Raw genomic sequence first — 27,752 nt, 5'->3', positions numbered from 1 at the left:
AAAGAAAATGATATTCTGATATATATATATATATGTAAAATAATGTTTAATTGATATGTTAAGTACACAATAAGGCATTACCAACATATATATGTCGGTAAAGTAACAACTTATGCCATAGCAGTGATGGAGAATCTTTTAGAGATGGAGTGTTGGGCCCAGCCCCTGCCACCACAGTCTGGGTATGCCTCTCTCCCCTAACACAACACAAGGGAGGAAGAAAGTGCTCCCATTGGGTTCCTGGGTGGAGGGATGGGTAAAGTGAGTAATGTCCTCAGCACGTGTAGAGAGGAGGAGAGTGGTCCAAGCACCTGCTCCCCTCCAGCTCTGCTGCCTGTGAGCCACCACCTTCCCCTCTGTGCACTTTCATTGGCAGAGGGGTGGGGGAGGGGGGAGAAGAACAGCTCCCCCTCAGTCCCTCTGCCTTTCCAACAATGAACTCTGGGTAGGAGGTGGGGAGGGAGAGTGGTCAAGTGCCCACAGATAGCTCTCTTTGAGTCATCTTTGGCCCTCGGATCCTTGGTTCACCATCACTGTGCTATATAATGATATAGTAATAGAACAATATAGTAACAAAAAAGTATATTTTACAATATTATATACTATGGCACATCCATTTCTCCCCCTCTTCCCATGCCTCCCTCCCCAGAATGAAATTCTTTTTCCTGGCTCTCTCTGTTTTAGGTACTAAGCTTTTTGGAGGCCAGGAAGACCTTAATTTTCTCTCATCTCTCTGTCTTTGCTCTTTTGTTGCTTGTATCTTGTTGCTTAACACAGACATGGCACATAGGGAGCCCTTGCTATATTTGTAAAATTAGATTTTTAAATGGTTTTGTTCATTCATTCCCTTCTTCACTTCTGTCTTGGGGGCTGCTTTGGCCAGAGTGCTCAGCAAAGACTCCCTGGACAGGTGGCTCCATGGAGCTTTTCCAGTGTTCAGCCAGCAGTACTTCCAGGAGGACGAGGATCAGCCCAGCCAAGATGAGGCGGACCAGATTGCTCACAGTGTAATCCAGGGCAGCAGCATCTGGGGATCAGAGTTGGTCACTGAGATGCTCTCAGGCCCTCACCTAACCTGTGATCACTGAGATCATATCCCACAATCTCTCAGATCTTCATCCCAGGCCCTTCCCCTGCATTGGAGAGATGCCTGTTATTCCCCCTCCTGGTACCCTGGCTCTGTTGGTGAGGGAATGGGATGGGCTGAGGGGCTGGGCAGCCTCCTGCCTCCTCCTACCCCTGAGCCCATCCTCTCCTCTTCCCTGATTCCATCCCAGCTCCCTCCTTCCCCTAACCTCAATGATTATACATCCTCTCCTCACTCACTTCTTCCCCCTCTGTAGCCTGGCTGATCTCCTCCCTAGACAGAAGCTGCCCATCTCACATCACCAGAGATGTCTTCATTGCCCAGGCTAAGGGTCCCCCTCCTCCCCCTCCACCTGACACTCTGGACCACCCTTTCTTGTGGGATGTTTTCCTCTCTCTGGGTTACCATGACAACACTTTCTGCCTGTGCTATACCCCAGGGGAAGAAGGAGACCCAGTCCTGACCTCAGGAGACCCCATTCTTATTCCTTAATTCAGTTCTCTAGACTTTTATTAATCCCCCACCCTGGCCCAGCCCTTGCACTTAGCCCATCCCAGAAGATACAACATCAAACCCAAGCTACCTGTTGTTCTCCAGGAGCTGACATTCTCCTGAGAGGCTCCTTCTCATAGACACAAATACATCATCTCTCTGAGGAGGGAATCCCTAACAGCTGGGGAGGGGGACAAGCTGGGGATCAGGAGAGGCTTCCTGTAGGAGCTCAGGATGGGGCAGGCTGAGATGTCTACCAGGAAGCCTGCTTGGAGTCTGGAGAGACCTGGCAAAGCCCAGGATGAAGACATAAATCCATTCTTTCTGAGCAGTGGAATCACTAACAACTGAGGGGGCAGTTTGGAGATCACAAAAGGCTTCCTATTAGAGGCAGCTCCTAAGCTTAGTCTCAGACACATCTTTGCATTACAAGAGGAGGTGAAGAGGGACACAGCCTGGGCAAAGGCCCAGAGGTGAAAGAATTATGATAAAGTGCTGCAGCAGGAGTGGTGGTAAATGAGGAGAGCCTGGAAGGGGCAGGAAGACCCTGACTGGACACCCAGCCTCTGTGCCTCCCTCCACCCTCTGTCAGGAATCCTCCAGGTACTCACCTGAGGGCTTGTTCTCAGATTCAGGGCTTGTAGAGAAGGTCCCTGGGGATGAGGAAGGGGCAGGGTTAGGGGCTCTGCAGGGGGGGTGCAAAGAGGCCTGGAGAGCTGGAGGGTCTGAAGGTGGTGCATGAGCCCAGCTGTGCCCAGGCTTGCTGGGTGGGGGATGTTGGGCCAGTCCCTCCTCTCTCTGGGCCTAACTTTCCCATCTGTCAAATGGGCCTGAGCTCAGGATCTCTCCTGGTCTGTCCACTTCTGTTATTTGATGCTCCTGTGATTCCTGTCACCCCTCTCTGCTCTGCTGGATGGGCTCTGGGGGAAGGGCAGAGACCCCAAGAGAAGAATGGAGGAGCTGGTGAGGCAGGAAGGGACCCTCTGAATCCTCCTAAGGGCTCCTTGTCCTTGCTGAAGGGCCCTGAGGTTGCCTCCTGCCTTGAGGACAGAATCCTGAGAGTCTGCTGGTCCAGTGGGACACTGTGCTGGGCAGAGGATGGAGGAGGGGGAGCAGGCCATCTGGTGCTTCCAGCTTAGGGGAATTGGGGTGCCTGAAAGACCCCCTTCCATCTATACTGGAGAATCCAGGGCCCCCTAGTCCCAGCTATGGCTGTGTGGGTGAGGAGAGAGAGGACTCAGGGGAGAAAAGGGAGAGGCTTTAGGGCTTTAGGGGGACCCAGAAACAAAGAGAGGGTGACATGGAGGGGGACTCAGGACACCCAGAGGTGCCCAGAACAACTCAGAGACTCCTCTTCACTCTGTACCCATCTGCCCAGAGAAGATTGTCTCTGAGAGCCCAGAGAAAAGGACAAAGACTCCCTTCTTGTGCCCTCCTTTTGGGATATGTGAATCTCCTGATAGAAGCCTGTATCACCCCCAGACCCTTTCCCCACAGCCCCCATCCTAGAAGGCACCCAGCCCCTCCCCGGGGCTCTGTCACCCAACTAGCTCTGCTGGCAAAGCCTCATAAGCTCCATCTTGAATTACCTGAGACCCACTTTCTTTGCCAGCTGCCTCCTGGCCTCCATCTCACTTAAAATCCCTTTCAATTTGGGGTGGGGGGTGTTATCTCTTAATTCTAGAGATTTGGAAGCCTCCTGGGGTTCAGGATCTCTGGAACCCATTCCAGATGTGACGATGGAATTAACTCTCCCTGAGCCTATTTTTAAAGTAATCAACAAAATCTTAAACAGCCCTATTTAATACTGAGGTGGGGGAGGTCCTCAAGCCACTTCCTAAGGTTAATGACAACTCCAAGAAGCAACTGACCACCCCCCCCCCCAAGCAGCACTAAGCAAATATGTAGACTACAGTTGGTCCCAGTAAAGTGGAAGAAGGGACAGGAAGGGACCTGGAAAAGGGACTATAAAATGCCCTGAACTTCCTGTCTGAGGGAATTCTTTGAGTTTCAGCTTGGACTGCTCCTTGGGACTTTGGCTTGAACTAGGACTTTGGCTCTTGGACTGCTTCTGCTAAGACAGCTCCTTGATCTACTCCTTTGGGCTTGGCTTGGGTGAGTGAATAGCTGGCCTCCTTCTCCTGGCTTCTGGAGAGATTAGTTCCTCAGAGGCCTTCCCCTCTTGGAGGAAGCCATGTGGATTGAACTCTTGTTTAATTCACCACTGGGTCCTCTGGCTGAGGGGTTAACAAGCCCTGCTGGGGTGGAACCAGGGACCAGAGAAACATTTAGTGTGATAGGCTAGACATCTTCTCTACCCTCTTTTTCCATTTCTCTGTTTTCACTCTTTCCACCTTTTTGTGAATAAAGCTATAGAAAGTCAATTTGAGTTGAGCTAAGAGAAATTTAAACTGTCAACCAAATCATTCTTAGAATTCTCATATATTTAGTCAAACCATAAAATTTCATTCCTTACATTTTTGACAACCACAAGGTTTGAGGAGCACCCTTGATTTTCTGATAATTTCCTTCACCTTCTACTATCTTTCAAACAGCTGAATTACCAGCAGCATAAAGTGACTGTTTTTCCTCAGGCAGCAATTAGCCAGCCCTCAGGGCTTTCACCTGGGGAGACACTTCCACTCCACCCCCCTCACCTCATGTGGGAAGCAACCCTGCCCCCCACAAGATTCTGCCTCCCAGCCCCAAATACCAAAGCACTGGAGGAAGTGAAAAAGTTCAGCTCAGCTTTTTTGTTATTAGAAGTTGTTAAATTAACAAAGTTGAGCCTTATTTTGCTCCCAGAAGTCTGCTCTTTTCCTTTTTTCCTAGCCCCCGTGTGCCTTTAACATTAGCTTAAGTTGGAGGTAGAACACTGGAGAGAACAGTCAGGGAGGGTAGCAGTAAAGATATCTAAAACTTCTCCCTTAACCATGAGAAGCTTTTAGAGCCTACTAAGGGAAAATATTCCAACAGCCCACAACCTTTGCTCTACACTCAAATGTTTTTTTGCCCCAGGCAAGCTTAGAGAAGCAGCTTCCTGCCCACCTGGTCTAGAAGCTGCTCCCTGGAAGCACAAGGTAGAAGCATATGGTCCTAGCGTTTTACCCTCAAGGGGTTGGAGGCAAGAAAAATCTCTCCCAAACATCTTAGCTAAAATTCAGTCTGTATTCTGTGAGCTTTACCCACAATAAAGTGTGTTTTATTTTTTCCTAAAATACAAAGCTTTTGCTGGTTCCTGAAGACATTTTCAACACCCTCCACTTAAAAGTGGATTGATTAGGGTGTGCCTGTACTTATAATTGTCTCATTTGAAATCCTTAAAAAGACCATACTCTAACCTGTAGCCAGAAACCCATCTACTGACAAAAAGTAGAATTGCAAGCAATTTTACTAATTAAATTGAATAGTAAATAAACAAAAAGTAATTCTGATTTTAAACAGCATTGCCCAAGTTGGGAAAATGTTGTTTCTTTTTTATTTAAAATGGCTCATAACCCCAGAGAACATTTCACAATGGATATATTTAGCCCTGTTCCTGGGTATATTTATAATAACAGGATACATTGCAGTCTATCTCTCTCTATTAAAAGAAGACTGACAAATAAATAGCCTTAGTACCCTAGAGATTCAAATAGTAGATTCATCTCAGCCTTGTTCTGTCTGATGCATTTTCCATCCAATCCAACCAATGATCCCTTCTAGCACCCAACCAATTGCTGAACTAAAAGGTCAACTTCAAAGAAAACTAGAAAAACTAGAAAATAACTCAAGTGACATTGAGAAGAAACTGGAAGAGAGTTTGGGGGATCTCAAGACATATAAAAAGCATTGAGGAAAGCTTGAGAAACTCTCAGAGGAAGAAGAGATTTATTTCTCCACACTCCCTCATCATCAGAGTCAACTTAGTCTCTGTCCCATTGCTCCATGCATTTCTGCTCATACTCAAACCACATCTTCTCCTTATCCAGTTCTAACTACCTCTAAATGTGCTCAAACTCCTCCCACCCAAACTATTCCCTCTCCTAAACCCATTTCCTATACTATTGAGACCCAAACTCTTCCCATATGACCTATTTTCCTGTCCACAGCCATTACCTGCTCTATAGCAACTCTAAAAAAAGCCTAGAGACAGAACAAAAATAATTCAGCTAAAAGTGTTTCCCCTTAAAGGGCTGCTCTGCCCCTCTCTGTTTCCCATCCTCCCCGCCTCCCTGGCCAGCCCTGTCCTTCCTTCTTCACCAGCCTGGTGTTTCCTCTGTCCCTGCCCTTTCCCTCCTCATGCCTTGGTTTTCCTGAGAAAGGTGGACTTCGGCCTGGCCTAGACAGAAGGTAGACAGCAATGGGGAAGAGAGAGAGACCCCCATCCTGCCCTCAGAGCAAGTGGTTACTCATTGGGTTGGGGGGACATCAGAGCTGGGGGAGTCTCAGAGCCTTGGGGGAGGTAATGATCTTTTTGGTGCCTGGAACAGAGAGAGAGGAGGAGGTGGGAAAACTTGGGGGTGTTTAACATGCCTCCCCTCCCCCCATATCCCCATCCCCCACCTCAGGGCTGCTCTGCCCTCCTCTTGTCCCACTCTTACCTCCTCAAACCCCTTTCTGGGCTGAATAGAATATTTTCTGGATGAGGGACCAACAGGACTGGGGTGTCTAGAGGGATCATTAGGAGAGGCCTGTCTACACTCTCTGAGGATGACCTAGTGCCCTTCCCTCTGAGTCTCCTCTTTCCCCAGCCCCCTGGTCTCTGGGGTCCCCTGGGACAGGCCTGAGCAGGTAGGGAAGAGCCCCAGGACAGAGAGGGAGCCTGGGAGAGCTAGGGGGCTGGGAGGGGCTGGGAGGGGCTGGGAGGGGCTCGGGCTGCCTCACCTGAGACAAGGAACACCAGAGGGGCGCTGGGGGAGGACCACTGATAGGGGGAAGAACTATGAAAGCCATAGCATTGGTAAGTGCCATCGTGGGTTAGATTCACAGCAAGGAAGTCAGCCTGACGCCCCCTTCCATGACTCTGTGTCCTGCGGCGGCTGATCTCTTTTCCATCCTTGCACAGGGTGAACCAGTCATAATATAGCTCTGACCGACACTGCAGGGTCATGCTCTGTCCTGAGGCCACCTCAGAGCTGGGCAGGACTGCCAGGGAGGGCGGGGCAGAGAGGCCTGGATGGGGGAGACCCTGGAGTTAGAGTGGGAGCAGCCCTGGTGCAGGGAGGGGGCAGATGAGGCTGGGAGGAGGCCTGGGCTGGGCTGGGAGGTTCAGCTCTGAGAGGGGAAATGTCAGGTGTAGGAGGGGAGAGAAAGACCTTGGACAGCTCCGGGGCCAGGAATGGGGGGAATGAGGGGGAAGAGAGAGAAGAGAGAGAGTGAGAAACAGAGACAGAGAGACAGAGAGAGACAAAGAGACAGACACAGAGAGAGACAGAGACAGAGAGACAGAGAGAGGGACAGAGAGACAGAGACAGAGAAACAGAGAGACAGAGAAACAGAGAGACAGAGAGAGAGAGAGAGAGAGAGAGAGAGAGAGAGAGAGAGAGAGAGAGAGAGAGAGAGAGAGAGAGAGAGAGAGAGAGAGAGAGAGAGAGAGAGAGTAGGAGGGCTTGGCTGTGCCTCCTGATCCCCCTTAACACTCTGCTCCATGCCTGGGCTGGGAGAGGGTCCTGGGCAGCAGCAGCTCCACCCTCTACTCTCTCACCTGGCTTTGGGAGGGGCAGAGCTGGCAGTGGGAGATGCCCCCCTAGCCCAGACCCCCTCCCCAGGGAGCTCCCAGCTCTGGCTTGTCTTCTGAGGTCCAAGCTGAGCCTCTCCTGCCTCCTATCTGACCCCAAGTTGGGAGCTGAGTGAGGAACCTCATGGGGCAGTGGAGAGAGTCCTGGGTCTAGTCAGGAAGACCTGAGTTCAAAGCCTTCCCAACTATGTGATCCTCTCTGCCTCACTTTCCTCATCTATAAAATGGGGATCATACTAGCTGCAACCTGGCAGAGTTGTTGTGAAGTTCCAACGAGACAACAAGGGTGATGTGTTTAGCACATAGTAGGTGCTATAGCAATGCTGGGTCTTTCCTTCTTCTGCCAACCCCAGAAGGAGAGCTGAGGAAGACACAGAGGGGAAGCCAGGATGGGCAGATTCAGAGGGACACTTGGGGTCAGACTGGGCTGGGGAGGGACCCAGAGCTGTGGAGACCCTGAGCCAGCCCTGCCTGGCGGTGATGATATGCCTTACCTGTTACCACCAGCTTCAGGGGATCACTGCACTTTGACCACCCGTAGGATGAATGGCTGTAGAAGCACCAGTAGGTCCCTGCATCAGATGATGTCACAAATGAGAGGAAAAACTCGCCCTCATTTCTAGCTTGTCTCACAATTTTGATCTCTGACCATCCAGATCCTCCACTTTTCTGCGGCTACCACTCTTCAGCCTCCCATGATCCCCTGTACCTGAGGGTCACAACTCCCCCCTCGGGGCACCAAAGAGCCATTCTCTGCCATGAGGGAGGGTTTGGGGAGTCTGTCTAGAATGGAAGAACAGTTAGGCTCAGGGGCTACCCCTTCTGTAGTTACCCCGCCACCACACCGGGTCCCCTCTCTCTTAGACTCTGTGATCACAGCCCAGACCTCTCCCAGATCCTTCTCCTGGGTCATTTGTGTCCTCTGGGCAGTGGCACTGTGGGGGGAAAGACTCACCTGGTGCCTGGGTCCTTGTCCTCTTGCACAGACACAGCTCTAGCAGAGGAGACCCTGATTACTCATGACCCCCCAACAAGTATCCTCACAGGAAGGACAGAGACAGTTCAGGGCCAGGGTTTAGGGCTGCTGCGAGGGAAGGTGGCAGGACCCTAGGAAACCTCTCTAAGAGTTCCAGCTTCTATTCTTAAACTTACTGTGTCACTCCCCTTCTCTGGAAGAAAATTTCCTCCTCAGCATAGTGAAGGGTGGGGGTCAGGATAGTAGTTAGGACTTAATGGTGGGTAAAGTCCCCTCTAGGGTGGGGGCTACTGAGGACTCACCAAGGCATAGAAGGACTGAGAAGGCAGGCGTCATGGTGCTCCCAGAGGCTGGTGGGAGAAGGGACCGAGGCTGGCCTGGGGCTGGTCTGTGGCCCACGATGTGACCAGGGCCAGTTCTGTACTGTTTCCTCACCCAGAGCCTCTTTGAGAATCTTCACTTCTCCTTCCTCTCGGTAGGTCCTGCTTGTCTGATGGCGCCATGCAGTGGGGAGGGTATGTGTGGGACGGAGCAAGGTGGAGGGGGTAGATGGTTGATGAGTCATCTGAGGTCAGAAGGATGGAACAATTCTTGCTTTTACATGATGATTCAGGCCGCATTTCCAGGGACAGATCCCCTGGTCAGCTTTAGGAGCAGCTTCTTGGCTTCCCTCCTCTCCCCCGTAACTGGCCATTGCTGGTCTCACTAAACTCTCCCAACCAGATCCAGCCCCCAGCCTTGCCTTGTTAAACAGTGCTCAACCCCTAACCAGACACAAAATGATTCCTGATTTCTGGGAGTCAAAGAGTTAAACCAAAACCCCAGAATAAAGGACTGATGGGTGGTTAGCTTTGGGAGGTGCTGACTGAGAGCCCAGGGTCATCTCTTCTATAGTTTTCAGTATTGCCTGGCTATTATGGAGTTCAGATATGTACCCCTGGGGTTCAGGAAGGATACCTTTGGCAAGAATGCAAGACTCCAAAACTTAGCTTAAAATCATAAAGAGAAATTTATTAATTTAGAATGTAATGTTGAGAATGTCAAGGAGGATAGCAAGGTGGTACCGCAAGATGGGGAGCAGTTCCTGGCATGAATGGAAAAGGTGTTCCCCTTGAGGACAGCATGAATGGAAAGGCTGTCCTCCAGATGACATCAGTTCTGGGGATTTTATACTCTTTACAACAGATGCTATGTCATGGTGTGGGGTGAGGTGGTCATCTGACTGGGGTCTGCCTGGAGGAGGCATAAAGATTCATCTCTTTGTCCATCTTAAATCTAGAGGATGATCAAAGAGGATAAACATCTCCTGACCCTAGGGGGGTCAGTGGGTGTTTCTAGGTTCAGAGTCATGAGGATACAAGGGAGCAAGGGAGCAAGGGAGTTTCCCTGATAATAGTTTGCCTGGGTTTCTCGGGGTACAATGCCCAATCTCCCCCCTCTACTAATATGTAAAGGAAAATGGGCGATGGTCTCAGTATTCTGTAACTTCTTCCGAGCTAAGAATGGGCATAGAGTTGTCCCTGCCTAACACTAGGAGAGAGAGGTATTGACTGTAGGCCATGTCCAGAGCATCAGGCTGGGATGGGTGCCAAGGTTATGGTGGCATCTGGCATCTGGGTGGCTCCCATGAGTGCTTTTACCCCAGAAGCAACTAGAGGGATGAATCAGAGAATTATATGTCCAGCTGTCTGGGCATGCATGATTTAAAACATAGGAGAAGACCCAAAATTTAAGGAAAGAAATAGTTATGCTCAGGTAGTTAAGAGCTAAAGTAAAAGGGGTTAAGATAACAGGGAGGGAAAGGCTGTGGGCACAGGGTCTTGGGGACATGTCCTCAATGAATGCCTGGGTCCTAGGTAGCTGGGAATCCACTTGGAGATGTGAAGGATGTCCAGCAACTGCTTCCCCTGATTGGAAGACAGGTCACAAGGGGAGAGTCAGTCCCTAAGATAGAAGTGTAGAAACCAGAACTAGGGCAAACACTAGAACACCAGATAGAAACAGAGAAAATTAGTACAATGACAATTGGTATTGCACATTTGCATTTGGATATCTCAGCCAACAGACTTTGTCAGAAATCATCTTCTGACAGGAATAAATCTCTCCATAAATGTGTCCAAAGTCACCCCCTTCTTCTTGCTTTTCTTGGTGTTTGGATGCTGTTGCTCCTGTGCACTGTGTGCCATCTCTATGTTTTTTTTTTCTCCCCTTTCAAGTCATAAATCTGAATGAGAAGGGCTGGCTCTCAGTGCAAGGGTTTACTATTCAAGGCTTTAGCTTCAGGCAAATTCTCAATTCTCTGTCTTCCCAGGGAAGCCCAGGGTCTGCCCTCCTCTGCCTGCTGGCATTTTGGGTGTTACTGCTCTCAGGTGTGGGTCTTTGGTGTTTTTAATTAACTACCAAGACCTGTGGGTTCCCCTTGCTCACTTCAGGGGATCCCTTTGCACACTCATTGATTATAGCACCCTAGTTCTCAGAGCTCCCACGATCTGAGTTCCCTTTGCCCACCTGCCGGGGTTTTGGGTTTTTACTACTCACAGGAGGGGGTCCTTGGTGGTCTTACTCAGGTCCCCAGACCTGGGGCTGCCCATTGTTCAGTCCTGGAGTGCCCATCCCTCACTTGTTGATTCTTGCCAGTGCTGACTTAAACTCTGGCTCCATCGGCATGGTGGGTGGGGGGTGGGTGGGTCAGTTTTTTGTTCCCTTATATTGTGGAAATGCCGGAGTCCCACCTACCTTCAGTACTGTGCCTTAGTGTGGGGTCTCTCCATTCTTATGAGGATGGTTGTTTTTGTTTTGGGGGGGGGTCTTTTGAGGTCGTCTATGTCATTGGGTCTGAATAGAGGAAGCCAGCCACGTCTACTCTGTAGCCATGCTTACCTGGAAGTCCCCAGGAATAGATCCCTTTAGGAATTCAGATTCCTGAGTTGTTTACTAGTGATGTTTCTGTTAAAGAATATCCTTTTGCAAAGTACACATTAACTATAACATCTATATACACTTGAGTAACAATATTTTACAGATGAATTTCTTTATCCCAGATTCTGGGGAAAATTCAGGAGAGCTTTGAGCTATTCCAAGTTCAAGATCCAAACTTCAATTAAGGCTGCAAATACAAGCCATCAATTAATAAACTTAACCTACTTTTCAAAGTATGTTCCCTAACAGTTTGAGAATGTTCAATTATTAACCTAATAAGTTGTTTGGGGAAATGGAAACTTTAATTTTACAATTTGGATTATGTGCTGATTATGGGAATTTGTCATGAAGGAAGAAGGCCCCAAAGGGAAAATATTTCCTCAAGTCACAAAGGACACAGTGAATGTCTTCAAGTATAAAGCAAGGCTGTCACTGCCATTTTTGTTTCACTCAAGGATTAGCAGCGTAGATGGTCAGGAAAATTCAGTCCAATGTGAGCCTTGGGCTGCCTTCTCAATAACCATCCTAGGACTTTCTCCTTAGAGCACTTGCCACTGAATCCCAGAAGCCTTCTTTTTTCCTTAAAGGAAAATCTCACCCATTACAGCTCAGAGAAATTCTGCTTATCAGCAGTCCAGAAACAAATGTCCATACCCTCAAACAAGCTTTTCTGACCTTTTGCCCTCTGTAAGGATTCCTTAAAGCCTATGAGTCTACATTATAGCAATTATTCTTACATATTTTGGCAATAATTTATCATAATTTAGACATAATACCTGAATAGGAATGGTGAATTCATTAGCTCTACAGTAATACAAATCAAGGCTAGATCATATCCTAACCTTAGGCCATCTGAAGGAACTAAGACAATATCAGTCAGGAATCTCTCTAAGGAATTTTCAGAGAAATTCCAGAATTATTTGTGCTTTTACAAAACTACATACATCAATTCTAGAAATTATTCCTAAGTTAAAGATCCAATTATGAGAACAGAACATCTATCTGTTCTCTTTCACCTTCTCTCTCTCTCTCTCTTTCTCTCTCTCTCTCTCTCTCTCTCTCTCTCTCTCTCTCTCTCTCTCTCTCTCTCTCTCTCTCTCTCTCTCTCTCTCTCTCTTCCTTCAAAACCCCCTGCTTAAAAAGCAGAACACAACTTCCATTCTTCCTTTACAAACCTGCATACTCAAGCTTTATGAACTTTAGATCAAAGTCCTTCTTTCTTCTGAATTCAAATCCAACATACCTTCTTCAACTTCTCTGACTTGCTTTTACCATCATAAGTCAAGCAATCATTCCCTTGGTATCACTTCAATTACTAATCAGTAACCCAAAAGAATTCTGATTTAAAGGATTACATCATTGAACCATCTTTAGCATAGGGCTCATCCACTATAAATATCAGTTTATAGAACAAATTGTTAAACTGAGATAACCACTGAGTATTGAACAAAATCTATGGTAGAGTCAAGTTTACAATGAGCTTTTCTTTACATCCAAACAATATTTAAAATACATATTTTAGCAGCTACTCACATAACATTTTTAAAAAAATTCATAAAGCATTTTGTATTACAGGATCTATTTTAAATTCAGAGATTTGAAACCTTTTAAGGACCATAAACCTTACAGCAATCCTTTTGATGAGCAGGTTAATTATTTATTTTCAAGACCAAGAAGTTAAATGCAATGATAAACTTATTCCAACTTTAATACACTGGGATGAAAACCATTGAGATAAAAACCATTTGATAATTTTAAACAAAAACCCATTTTTGGTCATTTTAAACACAAACCCATTTTTTCCTTTAAACCTCTTATGATAGAAAGATAGATAAGGATGGAATGCTCTCTTCTTGAGGTTATACTGCTAAAACCTATTTTACAAAGCTGATCTGTGGCTTTTCTATACAAACTGAAATTTCTCTGTCTGACAAAATTAAAATTAGGATGCTATTTTCTAAACCCACATATATACCCTGGTTTTCAATATGGTACTACAGGTTTCCACTCTTCTCCTTCTCCTCTACCCTCTCTAACCACACCCCTTCTTTCTGCCCTGGCCTTTAGTCCTCCTGGGGTTGGTTCTGTGAATTTCAAAACTATTCCACCCTTTCCAGACCATTATTTAGAAGATTGTATTTAGCTATTTCCTGATCAATAACAATAGAGATACTTGGAATAACAGAATCAGTTCCTGGAAACTACATTTTCCACCCTACTCAGTGTAACAAGATTAGGCAGAGCTGCAGGAAACTCAAGATTTAATTATTTGAGAATATGGCCTTCAACAGACATGTGCAAGAAAAGGACAGACATCTGAGCTGTCCTAGGTCAAGCTTGAGCCACCATTGGCACATGTGAGACACAGAAAGTGAGGTAGAGAACAGCCACTAGAGTTCTCTGGACTACCTGTGAGGAGGGTTAGAGGCAGTTGGAGGCTGGTGTTTGAGGTTGGAGGAGCCCTGCAGACTGCATTCCTTCAGATTGGTCATGTGAGTGATAAGGACTAATCCCTTTCCCTAACTTGGCTATCCAAGGCCTTAAAGCCTGCTTTGGCTCTGCCTGAGTCAGAGTGGGTCTGAGTTAAACTTCTTTCCTTCTCTCTCTTTTTCCTTCTCTGTCTCTGTCTCTGTCTCTGTCTCTGTCTCTGTCTCTGTCTCTGTCTCTGTCTCTGTCTCTGTCTCTGTCTCTCTCTGTCTCTCTCTCTCTGTCTCTCTGTCTCTCTGTCTGTCTGTCTGTCTGTCTGTCTGTCTCTCTCTCTCTCTCTCTCTCTCTCTCTCTCTCTCTCTCTCTCTCTCTCTCTCTCTCTCCCCCTCTAATAATTTCTTCCTCTTGTTGTAATTAAAACACCATAAAAATTTGGCAGCTGACTTGAGTGTTCCCTTTAGGAATTACATAAGTGAATTCCTTGTTGATGACCTTAAATTAATATATATTAATCTTTTAAAGTGATTTCAATATCACAATTTGGCTGACCACATTGGTGTGATGAAACACCCTCAATCTTCTTAACTTTCCTAATTTTTTTTCTACTGTGGCTATTTTTAATAGCTTATTTTGATCAGCTATACAGGTACGTGAATTTGGATTTTTTTCATTTCTCCCTCTCTCCTCAAATTAGATAGAACACAGCTGTTTTAAATCTTAGCAACAGGGCCCTAAGGTCCTGGCTGGGAGAGCTATTTCTAAATCTCCTTTCCCTTAGGGAACAACTGTCTAGATTAGGAGTGGAAAAAACCTGTAGCAAGTTTTGGTTTTGTCCTCCTCCCCATGTGTTTTGTGAACACCATTAGAAAACTAATTACCATATATATGTATATATATATATATATATGTATATATATATAAATGAATACTATATTCTTCAACATTTATATTGTGGTTGAAGAATTAGGGACATTGAGGAATACAGCATACCTTCTCCAATATTATATATTAATAGGTAATGTCATTTTTGTACTCCTAAGCACTGAGTTTAGGGATGCTAACATAAAAAAATTAATTGAAGCTGAAATTCAGGAAAACACTTAAAAAATTGAGGACATAAAAAAGCTGCAAGAGAACATACAAGCCCAGTTTGAAAACTTAAAATGTTTCTTACAGGATCAATTGGCAAACATCCACCCTACCAGAAACAGACCTGTTTCAAAACCTTTGAATGAGGAAATTTCCTTCCCTGAAATAGAGATGGAAAACACCTTCCCTATAGCTCAGTTAACAGACTGCTTCTCTCGTGTAGTGCAAATTTTGACTGAATTTAATCCCCAAAACCCTTCCCCTGCAATCCCAGTTTCTCATGTTCCCTCTCCTACAGAAAACCAAATTCCAACGCAAAGGAGATCTTGTCCTCCTAGAGAAACCTGTCCTTGTCAAACTGACCCACAGGTACCAAGTTCAACTAGAGGCCTATTTCCTCTAAGGGAAGTACCTGAAATAGGACGGAATGGGAATGTGGTGACTTTAAGACACAGGATACCATTTACTTCCCAAGAAATAAATGAATTTACATGAAATATCCCCACATATGAACAAAATCCCTTTCAAGTAATAAAAAAGATGGGAGACATATTTTTTCAGTATAATCCATCTTACAAGGACGTTGAGAACTTGATACAGTCTTTTTTAACTGAATGTGAGAAAGATAAAATAATTGCTCATGTCAACAAAGCCCGGGGGCTTAATGCAGCAAATTGGCCATTTCTGGATCCAGAATGGGACTATAACAACACTGAGGATTATCTACAACTATACCATTGTAGAGAGGCCATCCTTCAAGCAATGAGGGAATGTGCAGACAGTACAGATAAGTGGATGGAACTTCAAAAAATTAAGCAAAAGGAGGAAGAAACACCCTCCAAATTCATGGATAGAATAATCGAGTTTGGGGACAGATACCTGGATTGGGACCTAACTAAAGAGAATAGCTTAAGACAAGTTAGAAGGATCTTTGTCAATAACTCTTGCAAAGTGATTAAGGATTATTTTAGAACACATTGTCCAATGGTCAGAGATGGACCTTGAAGAATTAAGAAAAACAGCTATATATATTTTAAAGGGAAACAAAGAAAAGGAGGAAGAAAATAATGATGCCATGGAGGAAATAAAGAAAGAAATGAGATGTTTAAAAGATAAAATAGCTAAACTACAAATTGGGCATGATTATGTACCAATGACACTTGCCCCTCTCCAGAAACCTAATTATAAATCCATTACCTGCCACTTCTGTGGGAAGAAGAGCCACAATACAGTAGAGTGTAGAGCTTTTCTCAAGATTATAGGAAAGAATACATAGTTTAATAACAACTACAGAAGCTATCATTATAGAAATAAATATAATTATGACAATGCAAACCACAATGTTAGGAATGATGATTATAGGAATAGATATTGGGAAAATGATAACTCAAATCAAATGACTCCACAACAATAAATTAAAAAAATGGTGTTCATCCAAAAAATACCCAAGGTGCTAATACCTGGTGCCTTTCAGGGGCGTGCCCAAGGAACTTCCCAAACACAATGAAGGTTTGGGGGGGGGGGTGCTGGGGCACAGGAATCAGAGGATACAACCTTTGATTTTCCTGATCCTAATGTCCTACTACCCATTGTTCCTATCCACTACCCCCCCATACTAATGAACCCCATATTACTTTAAATGTGGGTAACATCTATTATGATTGTCTATTAGACACTGGAGCTTCCTGGTCTGTATTAAAGAGAACAACTGATTTACAATGTTATTCTGTTGGCTCAAAGAATGTAATGGAATACCCCAAAGAGTTAAAAAAGTTAAAAGACTTCCCCATAGAATGGTGTCTGTAGGACCCCTAGAGGTACAACACTCCTTCCTTTTGATGCCTGACTCCCCTTTAAATTTGCTGGGGAGGGACCTTCTATGAAAACTCAGAGCCACAATAACTTGCTCCCCAGATGGTTCCTTACCATTGGACGTACCAGAGGAATCTTTAAATATACTACCTGTAATTCAGAATGTCAGGAGGAAAAAGAACATTCCACCTTTGCAATACCTGAAGATATACCAGAGTCTCTTTGGGCCACATCTTCTTCCGATGTAGTCTTACTTAAATAGGCTGTTCCTGTGCAGATGAAAACTAAATCTAGCCCACCTCCTTCCATTCCTAAGTATCCCCTTTCAAAAGAGGCAATTGAGGGAATTACCCCAGTAATTAACTCATGAATTGCACAGGGAATAATAATTCCTTGTAAATCTGAATACAACATGCCCATCCTGCCCTTTAAAAAACCAAAAAGAGGGCCTGATGGCAAACACCTCTATAGATTCATGCAGGATTTGAGGGCTGTGAACAATCACGTTATAAAGAGACACTCCTTAGTTTCCAATATCAATACTATTATTTCTTGTATTCCTAGTACAGCTACATGTTTTAGAGTACTAGACTCATGCTCAGCCTTCTTTTCCATACCCATACATGAGAACTCCAGGCATATCTTTGCTTTCACCTGTCAGGGCCATAAATACTTCTGGAGTCATTTGCCAAAAGGTTTCGTTGAAAGCCCAAGCTTAATTACCCAAATTTTGAGCCAAGATACAGATAATATAAAATTTTAAAACAGCAAATTAATCAAGTATGTAGATGATCTACTCTTGGCTTCAACAGGGGTGGAAACATGTCAGGAAGATAGCAAACACCTTCTTTTGGAATTTCACAAAAGAGAGCATAAGATCTCGAAGGATAAGGTTCATTGGTGCCTCCCTAAAGTAGAATATTTGGGGTTCATCCTGATTGCTGGTGCCCGCTTTATTTCTTTCAAATGAATTGAAAATATTCAAAATTTAAGTGCTCCTACCACTAAGAAACAGTTGAGAGCAATTTTGGGAGCAACAGGGTTTTGTAGACAATGGATTCCTTGCTATGGGGAAATTGCTAAACCCCTTATAGCAATAACAAGGAATTTGGTCCCTGAACCTTTCAAATTAGAACCAGAACACCTGTCAGCTCTATCAGATCTAAAAAAGGTTATCCTGTCTTCCCCCGCTCTAGGCATTCCAGATTACAACAAGCCCTTTACATTGTTTGTACATGAGCAAAGAGGGGTAGCTTCAGGTGTTTTAACTCAGACTTTAGGACCTTCTCTGCCCCCAACTGCTTATTATTCTACCCAACTGGATGTAGTAGCATTAGGAGCACCACCATGTCTTAGAGGAATAGCTGCTACAACCTTACTAGTGACAAAAACTGTTGATCTAGTATTGGGATGCCCATTAACAATTATGTGCCCATATGGGGTAGAAGCATTGTTGCTAAGACATAGAACACAGACATTTTCTGATCAGCGAATTACAAGGTATGAAATAACCTTGTTAAACAATGAAAACATTACATTGAAGAGCTGTTCAACTTTTAACCCTGCCACCTTGCTTCCAGATTTACCAACTTCAGGAGAATGATTACACAATTGTGAAACACTAGTGTCCATGGCAGAAAAACCTTGAGATGATATCTTGGATACTTCCTTAAAGAACTCAGATCTGGTCTTATTTACTGACGGTTCTTCTTTTATGAGAGATGGCATACACTACACTGGAGATGCTGTAGTCACAGAATTTGCCACTGAGTGGTCAACTTCTTTGCCCTCTAATATCAGAGCTCAAGGGGCAGAAATCATAGCTCTGAAACATTCCTGTATAATTGCCAAGGGTAAAAAGGGCACAATTTATATGGATTCTAGATATGCTTTTGGCATTTGTCACTCAGTCGGGATGCTATGGCTCCAGAGAGGATTGTTAACCTCAGCTGGAAAATCCATATCTAATGCAGAAATTATTAATGAAGTTCTTTCTGCTTTCAAACTGCCTAAAGCCCTAGCTGTAGTTCATTGCTCAGCCCATACAGGTGGCTCTAACCCTGTCTCTAGGGGAAATGACCAAGCAGATACTGCTGCAAAGCTAGAAGCCATAGAAGGACCTGAATTACTTTTAACATTAACAACCACTGATGACTTAAATTTATCACTTTTTTATAATAAAAATGAAGTGGAAAAATGGGAACAAAAATTTAAAGCAAAACAGATTAATGGAGTATGGGTGTTGTCTGAAGGGAAACCCCTGCTCCCTAGAAGTTTCTATCACCAAATTTGACAATCTGTTCATAAAAATGGTCACTTTGGTACTCAGGGCATCATGAACTATGTTAAGAGACTATGGATAGCCCCCAGAATAACTACCATAGTCTCTAAAGTGTCTTTAGCCTGCTCTACCTGCCAGGCATATAACCAACACGCCTTTCGTGGCAAAGCTTTCGCTGGGCGTCCTCTGGCTTATACACCTTTTGAGCACCTACAGATAGATATTATAACAATGCCAAAGGCCGGACATTATAAATTTTGTCTAGTCATAGTAGATCAACTGACCAGATGGCTGGAAGCATTTCCTGTGGCCCAAGCCACAGCGGCTTTTGTTGCTAAGGTGCTTTTAAAAGAAATTATTCCTCATTTTGGACTGCCAGCACATATTGATTCAGATAGAGGAAGTCATTTTACTGATTCTGTTCTAAATTAGATATATTCTTGCTTGGGGATAACTCCCAAATTCCATGTTCCATATCATCCCCAGAGTTTAGGCCAAGTTGAAATGATGAATAAAGAACTTAAAACTATGATTGGCAAATTATGCAATGAGACACATTTAAAATGGCCTGAAATTCTCCCTCTGGCTCTATTTTATCTTAGAAGCAGGCCTACAGGAGATTTACATATCTCACCATTTGAGATGCTTTTTGGACATCCGCCTATACAGGCTGAGCCTTTCTCCCCGGCATAAATATCACTATTAGGGGGAGATACTACTATTGCTTCCTATATACAGGAATTACAGCATAAACTGCATAAACTCCATGAATCTGGAACTGCAATACAAGCCAGACCACTAGACTTTTCACTTCACGACCTGAACCCAGGAGACAAGGTGTTTATTAAGAATTTCCAGTGTACTGGAGCAACTTAGCCTTCCTGGGAAGGACTATTCCAAATATTGTTAACTACTCCAACATCTATAAAGGTTCGAAAGAAGGACTCTTGGATTCATTGTTCACATGTAAAGAGAGTACCTTCTGTTGAGACTGATTGACTGTATCTTATCACATGCATTGTAGATAATAATCTATTGACAAATGGATGCTGTTTTTCAAGAACACATTGAATTCCTGATTTTTTCTTCTCTTTCCCTTATTTTATATTATTGCTTTTCATTTGAATATTTTCCTTTTCCCCCTTTCCTCATTTCTTGTACAAAAGGTACATACAATTAATTTTTTCTCTCTCTCTCTGCAGTAATATAAATTTAAAATATTGTTGTGGTGAAAATTTCACCTTTTAAGATTGTTATAATATTGAACAATGGCCGCCAAGGAATTTACTTATGAAATTCCTAAAATGAAACACTCAAGTGAGAATGGAGTTTATGGAGGTTTAATCACAATGGGAGTAGGAAAAAGGAGAGGGAGAGAAGGAGAGAGGAGAAAAGGGAAAGGGGTTACTCAACCTCTGACCAAGGCAGAGGGAGTTTAGGCCCAAAGGGCCAAGGTGGAAGGACTCAGTCTTTGACTCACGTGACTGATCTGAAGGGAAGCTGTCTGCAGGCCTCCTCTCTCTTCAAGCTTCTAACACGAACTACCATCTAGCTCTCTCCACAGGAAGTCCGCGAATTCCAGAGGCTGTTCCCTACCTCACTTCCTGTGTCTCACAAATGCCAATGGTTGGCTCTAGCTTGGCTTAGGACAGCCCAGGTGGGCAGTTAGTTATTTCTGATTTGTCATTGACTAGCACATGCCCATGTAGTGTGGGTGTGCACAATTTTTTGGGTGCTAGACCAAGATGGAGACTTTTAAAATTCACAATATACATACTTGCTATATTATTAATACATACCCAAACAGCTTTAGACTGTGGGAACCTGCCATTTTTTGATAAAATGTTATGGGAATATGATTAATAGGAAACGGGATAAAAACAAGGAGCACATACTTAACATGAATAGTGCCAAAAGAACACACAGGAAATACTAATGTGGACTCAAGGTTGCGACGCTTTACATACTTTAAGTTGTAGGACTTCCTTGTATCTACACTCTTTGTGAAGTACTCATACAAGTACCAAAATTTGACTATCATGCAGTCTCCCTATATCCCTGAGAATGAAGCAAGTCAGACCAGGGAATGATGCTTTCCTATCAAAATAGAATTCTAGTTCTTTTCCTTCTTAAAGTATGGCAACTTCCTATAGTCTTGGCTGCAAATGGGTAAGTGAAATATTACTGCTTTCTGTCCTACAGACTTGTGGGATAGAAATTACTTTAAATTGTACCTTTACAAGGATCCATTATGAAGTTATTCTAGTTTACTCAACATTTATACATAGATTTTGGTATTTTGATTCTGATTTTGAATTTTTTTTCTTCCTTTTCTCCCAACAGTTTAACTTTCTTCCATATTTTCCCTTTATATATTTTTTGTTTTGTTCTTTGTTTTGTTTTTATTGTTTTTGAATTCTTTTAATAACTGCCTCATACACCCCCATAACTCAACAATGCATCCTGAGCTGAACTGGATTTTTTAACACTCACTTTAGGGGTGATTGTATTTTAATAAAAATCCAAGATTTTGAATTATTTTTTGTTTGAGAAAGATCTTCAAGGAAGAAACTTGCTAACTCCTTGTAAGACTCTATGGCTTACAAGACTCATCCACAGGGTTGGCCAGTCCTGTGATATCCTGTTTGGGGTAATGAAAAATGAAGAGTAACAAAAGAAGAGATGGACACTATATGAAAAGAGAGAAATAGTGCCAATTTTATTTGCTTCACACAGAACTTTTATAGGCAGAGACTACTTAGACAAAACCCACAGGAATTTATGATTCTTCATTCCAGAAACCCTAACCTTGGTCCAGGAATAGGCAGGTGTTCAAAGGTTAACCCACATCCTTCGTTTATTACAAATACAAACGAGGGGAAGAGGGGCAGACAAGGGGATAGGCGCCCACCTAATCGCAATTTGCCTTTCATAAATGTTATCCTGCATCCTTCATGTTTACTGTTCCATCCTTGGTCCCAGGATGGGTAAAGGTCAATCCTCATCTTTGTCTGAAGCAAAGACAAGCAAGTCCACAACTTTATCTTAAGCAAATACAAATAAAGAAAAGAGGAGGTAATCCTCGACTACAACTCCTAAATCCAGAGAATGAACTTTTACAGAAAGATGCCCCAAAACCTACATTAGATCAAGAATGAACGTGGGCTGTGGTTGGTTGAACTGAAGATTGATTGAATTTATTTTGAGTGTACACTCTTCTGCCAAAGGGAACTGCCCCTTAATTGGCTTTTGTCAATGTGTCAATGTGCCCAGCAAAACACTAGTTTTGTTCTCTCTCTCTCTCTCTCTCTCTCTCTCTCTCTCTCTCTCTCTCTCTCTCTCTCTCTCTCTCTCTCTCTCTCTCTCTCTCTCTCTCTCCTTCTCTTATTTTCCCTTATCTCTAACTATTGTAATTTCATAGCTGGTATGTTTACAAGACCCATCGGAGTGACTAGTCTTTCTCGGGTCTCAGGGGGGGAATGTGAATCTCAAAACTACTCCATCCTTTCAAGACCATTCTTTAGAAGATTGCATTTAGCTATTTCCTGATCAATAACAATAGAGATACTTGGAATAACAGAATCAGTTCTTGGAAACTACATTTTCCATCCTACTCAATGTAACAAGATTAGGAAGGGCTGCAGCAAACTGAAGATTTAATTATTTGAAAATATGGTCTTCAACAGGTATGTGCAAAAAAGGGCAGATTTATGGGTGGTCCTAGGTCAAACTAGAGCCACCATTGGCACATGTGAGATGCAGGAAGTGAGGTAGAGAACAGCCTCTGGAGTTCTCATGATTTCCTGGGAGGAGGGCTAGAGTTCAGTTGGAGGCTAGTGCTTGGAGTTGGAGGAGCCCTGCTGTTTTCCTTCAGATTGGTCATGTGAGTGATAAGGACTGATCCCTTTCCTTGCCTTGGCTATCCAAGGCCTTTAAGCCTACTTTGGCTCAGCCTGAGCCAGGTAGGGGTCTGAGTTAAACTTCTTTCCTTCTCTCTCTCTTTCCTTCTCTCTCTCTTTCCTTCTTCTCTCTCTCTCTCTCTCTCTCTCTCTCTCTCTCTCTCTCTCTCTCTCTCTCTCACTCTCCCTCTAATACTTTCTTCCTCCTGTTTGTAATTAAAACACCATAAAAATTTGACAGCTGACTGGAGTGTTTCATTTAGGAATTACATAAGTAAATTCCTTGGTGACCTTAAAGTAATATATATCAGTCTTTTAAAGTGATTTCAATATAACACTATCTAAATTTTGTGTTATCAGAAGGTTCAATGAGTATCGTGCAGAAAAGAATAACTGTTGTCCAAAAACTGACTGCTCCAAAAACTAAAAAGAAGCTCAGAGCTGGTCTAGGATCCCCTGTGTTCTGTAGACAATGGATACCTGGTTGCAGTGATATAACCAAGTGTCTTACTGATTTGACCAGGAACACAGAACCTGAACCTCTGAAACTTAAGCCTGAACATGTGCAAGTCTCACAAAGCTTAAGGAAGCCATTTTGTCTACTCAGGCTTTGCATATCCAAGACTATGTGAAACCATTCCAATTATTTGTTAATGAGACCAAGGGAATAGCTTCTGGGCTATTAACACAGACTTTGGGACAAAGTTGTCATCCTATTGGATATTGTAGCTGTCAGATTTTTCCCATAGCTTCAGGCACTGTACCTTGTCTGCAGGGAGGCAGGGGTGGTAGCTGCTGTTGCTGTGCTAGTTCAAAAGTCAGCACATTTAGTTTTGGGATGTCCATTGACTGTTCGCATTAAATAGAAGCATTGATGAGAAAATTTCTTACTCAAGCTTATTCAGATCAAAGATTTTCTTAAGTGTGAAATTATTCTCCTGGGTAGTGAGAACATCTAGTTGAAGAGATGTAGTGTATTAAATCAAGCTACACTTCTTCCTGACCTTCCAAAGAATGGTAAACAATAACATGACTGTGTGGAAGTGGTTGACTTGGTGGACATGCCTAGGATGAATTTAAAAGATACGCCTATTGAAAATCCAGTCTTGGTTTTGTTCACTGATGGTTCTTCCTATTTGTGTAATGGTGTTCACTGTACTAGTGCTGCCGTGGTCACAGAATTTGAGATCCTGTGGTTTGACTAATTACTTGGTAATATTAGTGCTCAGGGAGCAGAGTTAGTGCCATTCAAGCAAGCCTGTCTTCTAGTTGATGGTAAAAGTGCAAATATCTATAAAGACTCTCGATATGCTTTTTCAGTTTGTCATACAACAGGGAAAATCTGGAAACAGCATGGTTTTATTACTGCATCAGGAAAACCAATTGCACATGCAGAAATAATAACTGAGTTGGTGGATGCTATCCAAAGACGAAACAGTTGTCTACCTTTCATTGAACAAGCCATACTCATGGTATGGGCTCAGTGTCTAATGGAAATCATAGAGCTGATGTAACTGTAAAGTATGCAGCCCAAAATCCTCCAGTTTATGTAATGAACCTTTCCAATATTGAGCCTGTTGATTTACAACAAGCTTATATAGACTCAAAAGTTCAAATATGAAAGGAGAAGTTTGAAGCTAGTAAAGAACATGGTATATGGTTTGCAGGCACTGGGAAACCACTCTTACCAAAAAAAAATTTACACCTATTTGTGTCAAGCCATTCACACAAAAGGTCATTTTTTATATGAGGTTTTGTGGATTCTGTTAAGAGATCATGGGTAGTACTGGGAATTAGTACTATTGCAAATAGGATCTGTAGTAGCTGTTCTATTTGCCAAAAGTTCAATCAAGATGCATTCAAATAGAAAGATTTAGGTGGCAGACCTTTAGCATCTTGCTCATTTGAAAGTTTGCAAATAGATTATGTAATAATGCAAAAAGCTAGAAGATATAAGTTTTGCCTTGTAATTGTTGATCAGTTAACAAAGTGGCCTGAAGAATTTTCATCTACTACAAGTATAGCTGGTTTTGTTGTGAAAATGTTGCTTAGGGAGATTGTTCCTAGATTTGGTGTTCCAATTACCATAGACTGGACAAGGAATCTCATTTTACTCAAGACATTCTGAAAAGAGTTTGTGAGAATCTGGGAATAACACCTAAGTTTCATATTCTTTACCATCCACAAAGTTCAGGTGCAGTGGAGCATTTGAACAGGGAACTCAAGATTATAGTTGGTAAGATTTGTGCTGAAACTCATCTGAAATGGACAGATATTCTTCACAAAGTGTTGTTTTTTCTTTATACAAGATCTAGAACAGATTTGCATGTATCATGTTATGAAATGCTATTTGGGCATGCTCCATTGCAAGCAAAAACTTGTAAAGATGTTTATACTTCCCTCTTCTTGGGAGATTGTCAAATTGCCTCATAGTTAGTTGCTTTGCAACAAAGACTTAAAGAATTGCATAATATGGGAGTTTTGATCCAAAATGATCCATTGAATTATTCTCTCCATAATTTCCAACCATGTAATCTGGTATATGTGAAAATTTTTGCCAAAACATTGGCTATGCAAGAAAGTTGGGTTGTTCCTTATACTATTATGTTAATTTCACCTTCATTGGTGAAAGTATTAGGAAGATATTCTTGGTTCCATTGTTCTCATGTAAAATTAGCTCATAGAACTAATGATGAAAATGTGAATATAGTGGAGGTAGAGGAAAGAAAAATTGCAGGAGAAGGAGAAAAGAGTTGGTGAATAGCTGTGAAGCGGAAAGCTAGGAATTTCAGCAGTCAAATAACTGCAATAAGGAGAGAACAATTCCTGTGGAAGAGGGGGATCCAGCGACAACAGAGAAGATCATGAAGAAAGTGGATGATTCATAGAGGATAATAATGTAGGGATTTTTAAAGACAATTTTTCAATAAAGAATATCAGGTTATTGATGGATAATTGGTTGTAAGATTTTGTGTTATGTAATATTCATATTCATATTACAATGCATTCAACATTACATTTTAGTGCATTGGACTTTGGAGAAGAGATTTCATCAGACAAGATGAGAAGATGGAGGATCTGAAGTTGTTGTATGTCGCATGCAACAGAAACATAAACAACACAACATAAACATATATATGTAAACATAAACAGAGTTAAGATATACTGATTCAAGTAGTGAATCAATGAATAACTACTATAGTGGGATTTTATTTATATATGAGTGTCCATGTATATAAATTGATACTGTTTAGATTTTAGATAGGCTAGAGTAGTAGAAGCATGGATCGATAGGTTAATTTTAGGAGATTTCACTAAGATAGGATGTCTGAGTTCGGTTGTTCTATTTTGATGATATTAGGAAGTATATAGGGATGTAGTTAGGTAGATTAGAGTTTAGGTTTGATAGGTTAAGTAGGGTAGAAAGTCACATTGCAACATTGTATAATTCCTATAAATTGCAAAGTTTCAATTCTTTTTGAGAGTAATTTTAGGTGAAGAAACATGCTACCTCTCCAAATTCAGAAAGGGAACTGTTTGGAGAAGGCACCATGAAGATGCCTCCACAGACCACATGCTGCACCAAAAGATCCAGAGTGAACCAAAGCATGTGGTGATTTGAATTGTGTGGGGTTGAATGCATTTGTTTTGAATGTTTACACTTATACCAGAAGGGACTGCCCCCTAACTGACTTTTTGTCAATGTGTCTAGCAGTCATTGGTTTTGTTCTCTTTTCCTCTTATCCTCAAATTATTATAATTTCAAAGTTTCTATGTTTACAAGACTCACTGGAAAGATTAGTCTTCCATGGGTCTCAGGGAAGAATGTATAATTGAAAATCTGTTAACCTAAAAAAAAAGAACTACATTTCCTGAGAGCCCACTGACTTCCTGCATTACATACTTCCTGTAGACAGAGGATAAAGTCAGTGAGAGTTGAGACTCTTCCTCTTTTGGCATGCAGTCAGCGGTGATAGTGGTGAGTGGAGATTATGAAAATGGCTAACCAGCCATAGGCATGTGGTTTTTATTTTGTATCCTCTTTATTCCTTGATTTCTAATGATCATTTAATAAACCTCCAAAAATATAATATTTTTACTATTAAGATATAATTTTAATTTTTACAACATACATTAAAATTATGTTACACTTTAAATATTGCATATTACATATTACACATCACACAAACATGTAAATAGATGTGTAAATACATGTAAATAGTGTGTATCAGTTAGGGTTGAAAAAATTTATTATAGTGTATATATATGTGTATTGTAAGGACAGAAATATAAGAGGTTAATATAAAAGGTTGGACTAAATTATTTAAGAATAGGGTCATCAGGAATTTAATCAATTCCATAAGGGATTTTTTTAGCAATTTATAAAATATAGAAAGAGTGAAAGTAAGAAAGTCTGAGAGAGGATAGGGTAAGATATCTAACCTACACACTAAGTATTTTGCTCATATCCCTAACTCAACCCAGGCAGGGTTATTTAGCTCTTAGCTGAAGGGGTCTCAGCATTGAGCTGAGGACCAGGGGATACAGGAAGCCTCTCTCAGGAGGGGAGGCCTCTCCTTAGGCTAGTCCCTTCAGAAATATCCAGGAAAGGAGTCATCCTTTTTCACTCACTACATGTGGTTGTTCTAAGGGAGAAGTCCAAAAGGAGTCTGAGGTCTCATGCTTCAACATCAAGTTCAAGGTGAAAGACCTCTTCAAAGGAAGTTCTTGGCATTTTTAAATGCCATTTTTAAACCATTCCTTTTCATCACTTCCTGTGACTTCCTTCCATTTTATATGTACCAATTACAGCTAAAGCTTTGCTTAGGACGGCCCAGGGGGCAGACAGTCAATTCTGATTCGACACTCACTATTGCACACATGGGTCACAGACCTCCCCCACTCAAGTGTAAGTGGGATATATATGCTTCTGTTGATTAAATCTAAAAATGGTCAGGGGAGAGTTAATCCTATCTTCACAGTATATAACTACATGAATACATGCAACATGTATTTAAGCATTACATGTATGTGTGTATATACATGTAGCA

The 27,752-nt window shown here is 42.6% G+C and overlaps 1 protein-coding gene across 1 annotated transcript; it reads right to left on the bottom strand.

Moving 5' to 3' along the window:
* Positions 1 to 836: 836 nt before the first annotated feature.
* Positions 837 to 12,210, bottom strand: LOC103098786 (leukocyte immunoglobulin-like receptor subfamily A member 6). Its single transcript, XM_007492522.2, has 5 exons — positions 8,577 to 12,210; positions 7,793 to 7,870; positions 6,446 to 6,733; positions 2,191 to 2,232; positions 837 to 1,027 (listed from the first exon to the last, which is right to left on the bottom strand). Exons 1-5 carry the CDS (start codon positions 8,608 to 8,610, stop codon positions 837 to 839), a joined length of 633 nt encoding a protein of 210 aa, XP_007492584.1. The 5' UTR covers positions 8,611 to 12,210.
* Positions 12,211 to 27,752: the final 15,542 nt, after the last annotated feature.

This window comes from Monodelphis domestica, chromosome 4 (assembly GCF_027887165.1).
Source record: "Monodelphis domestica isolate mMonDom1 chromosome 4, mMonDom1.pri, whole genome shotgun sequence".
Taxonomy (NCBI): Eukaryota; Metazoa; Chordata; class Mammalia; order Didelphimorphia; family Didelphidae; genus Monodelphis; species Monodelphis domestica.
The sequence above is the reverse complement of the archived record's forward strand: the minus strand, read 5'-3'. Positions and strand labels throughout refer to the sequence as shown.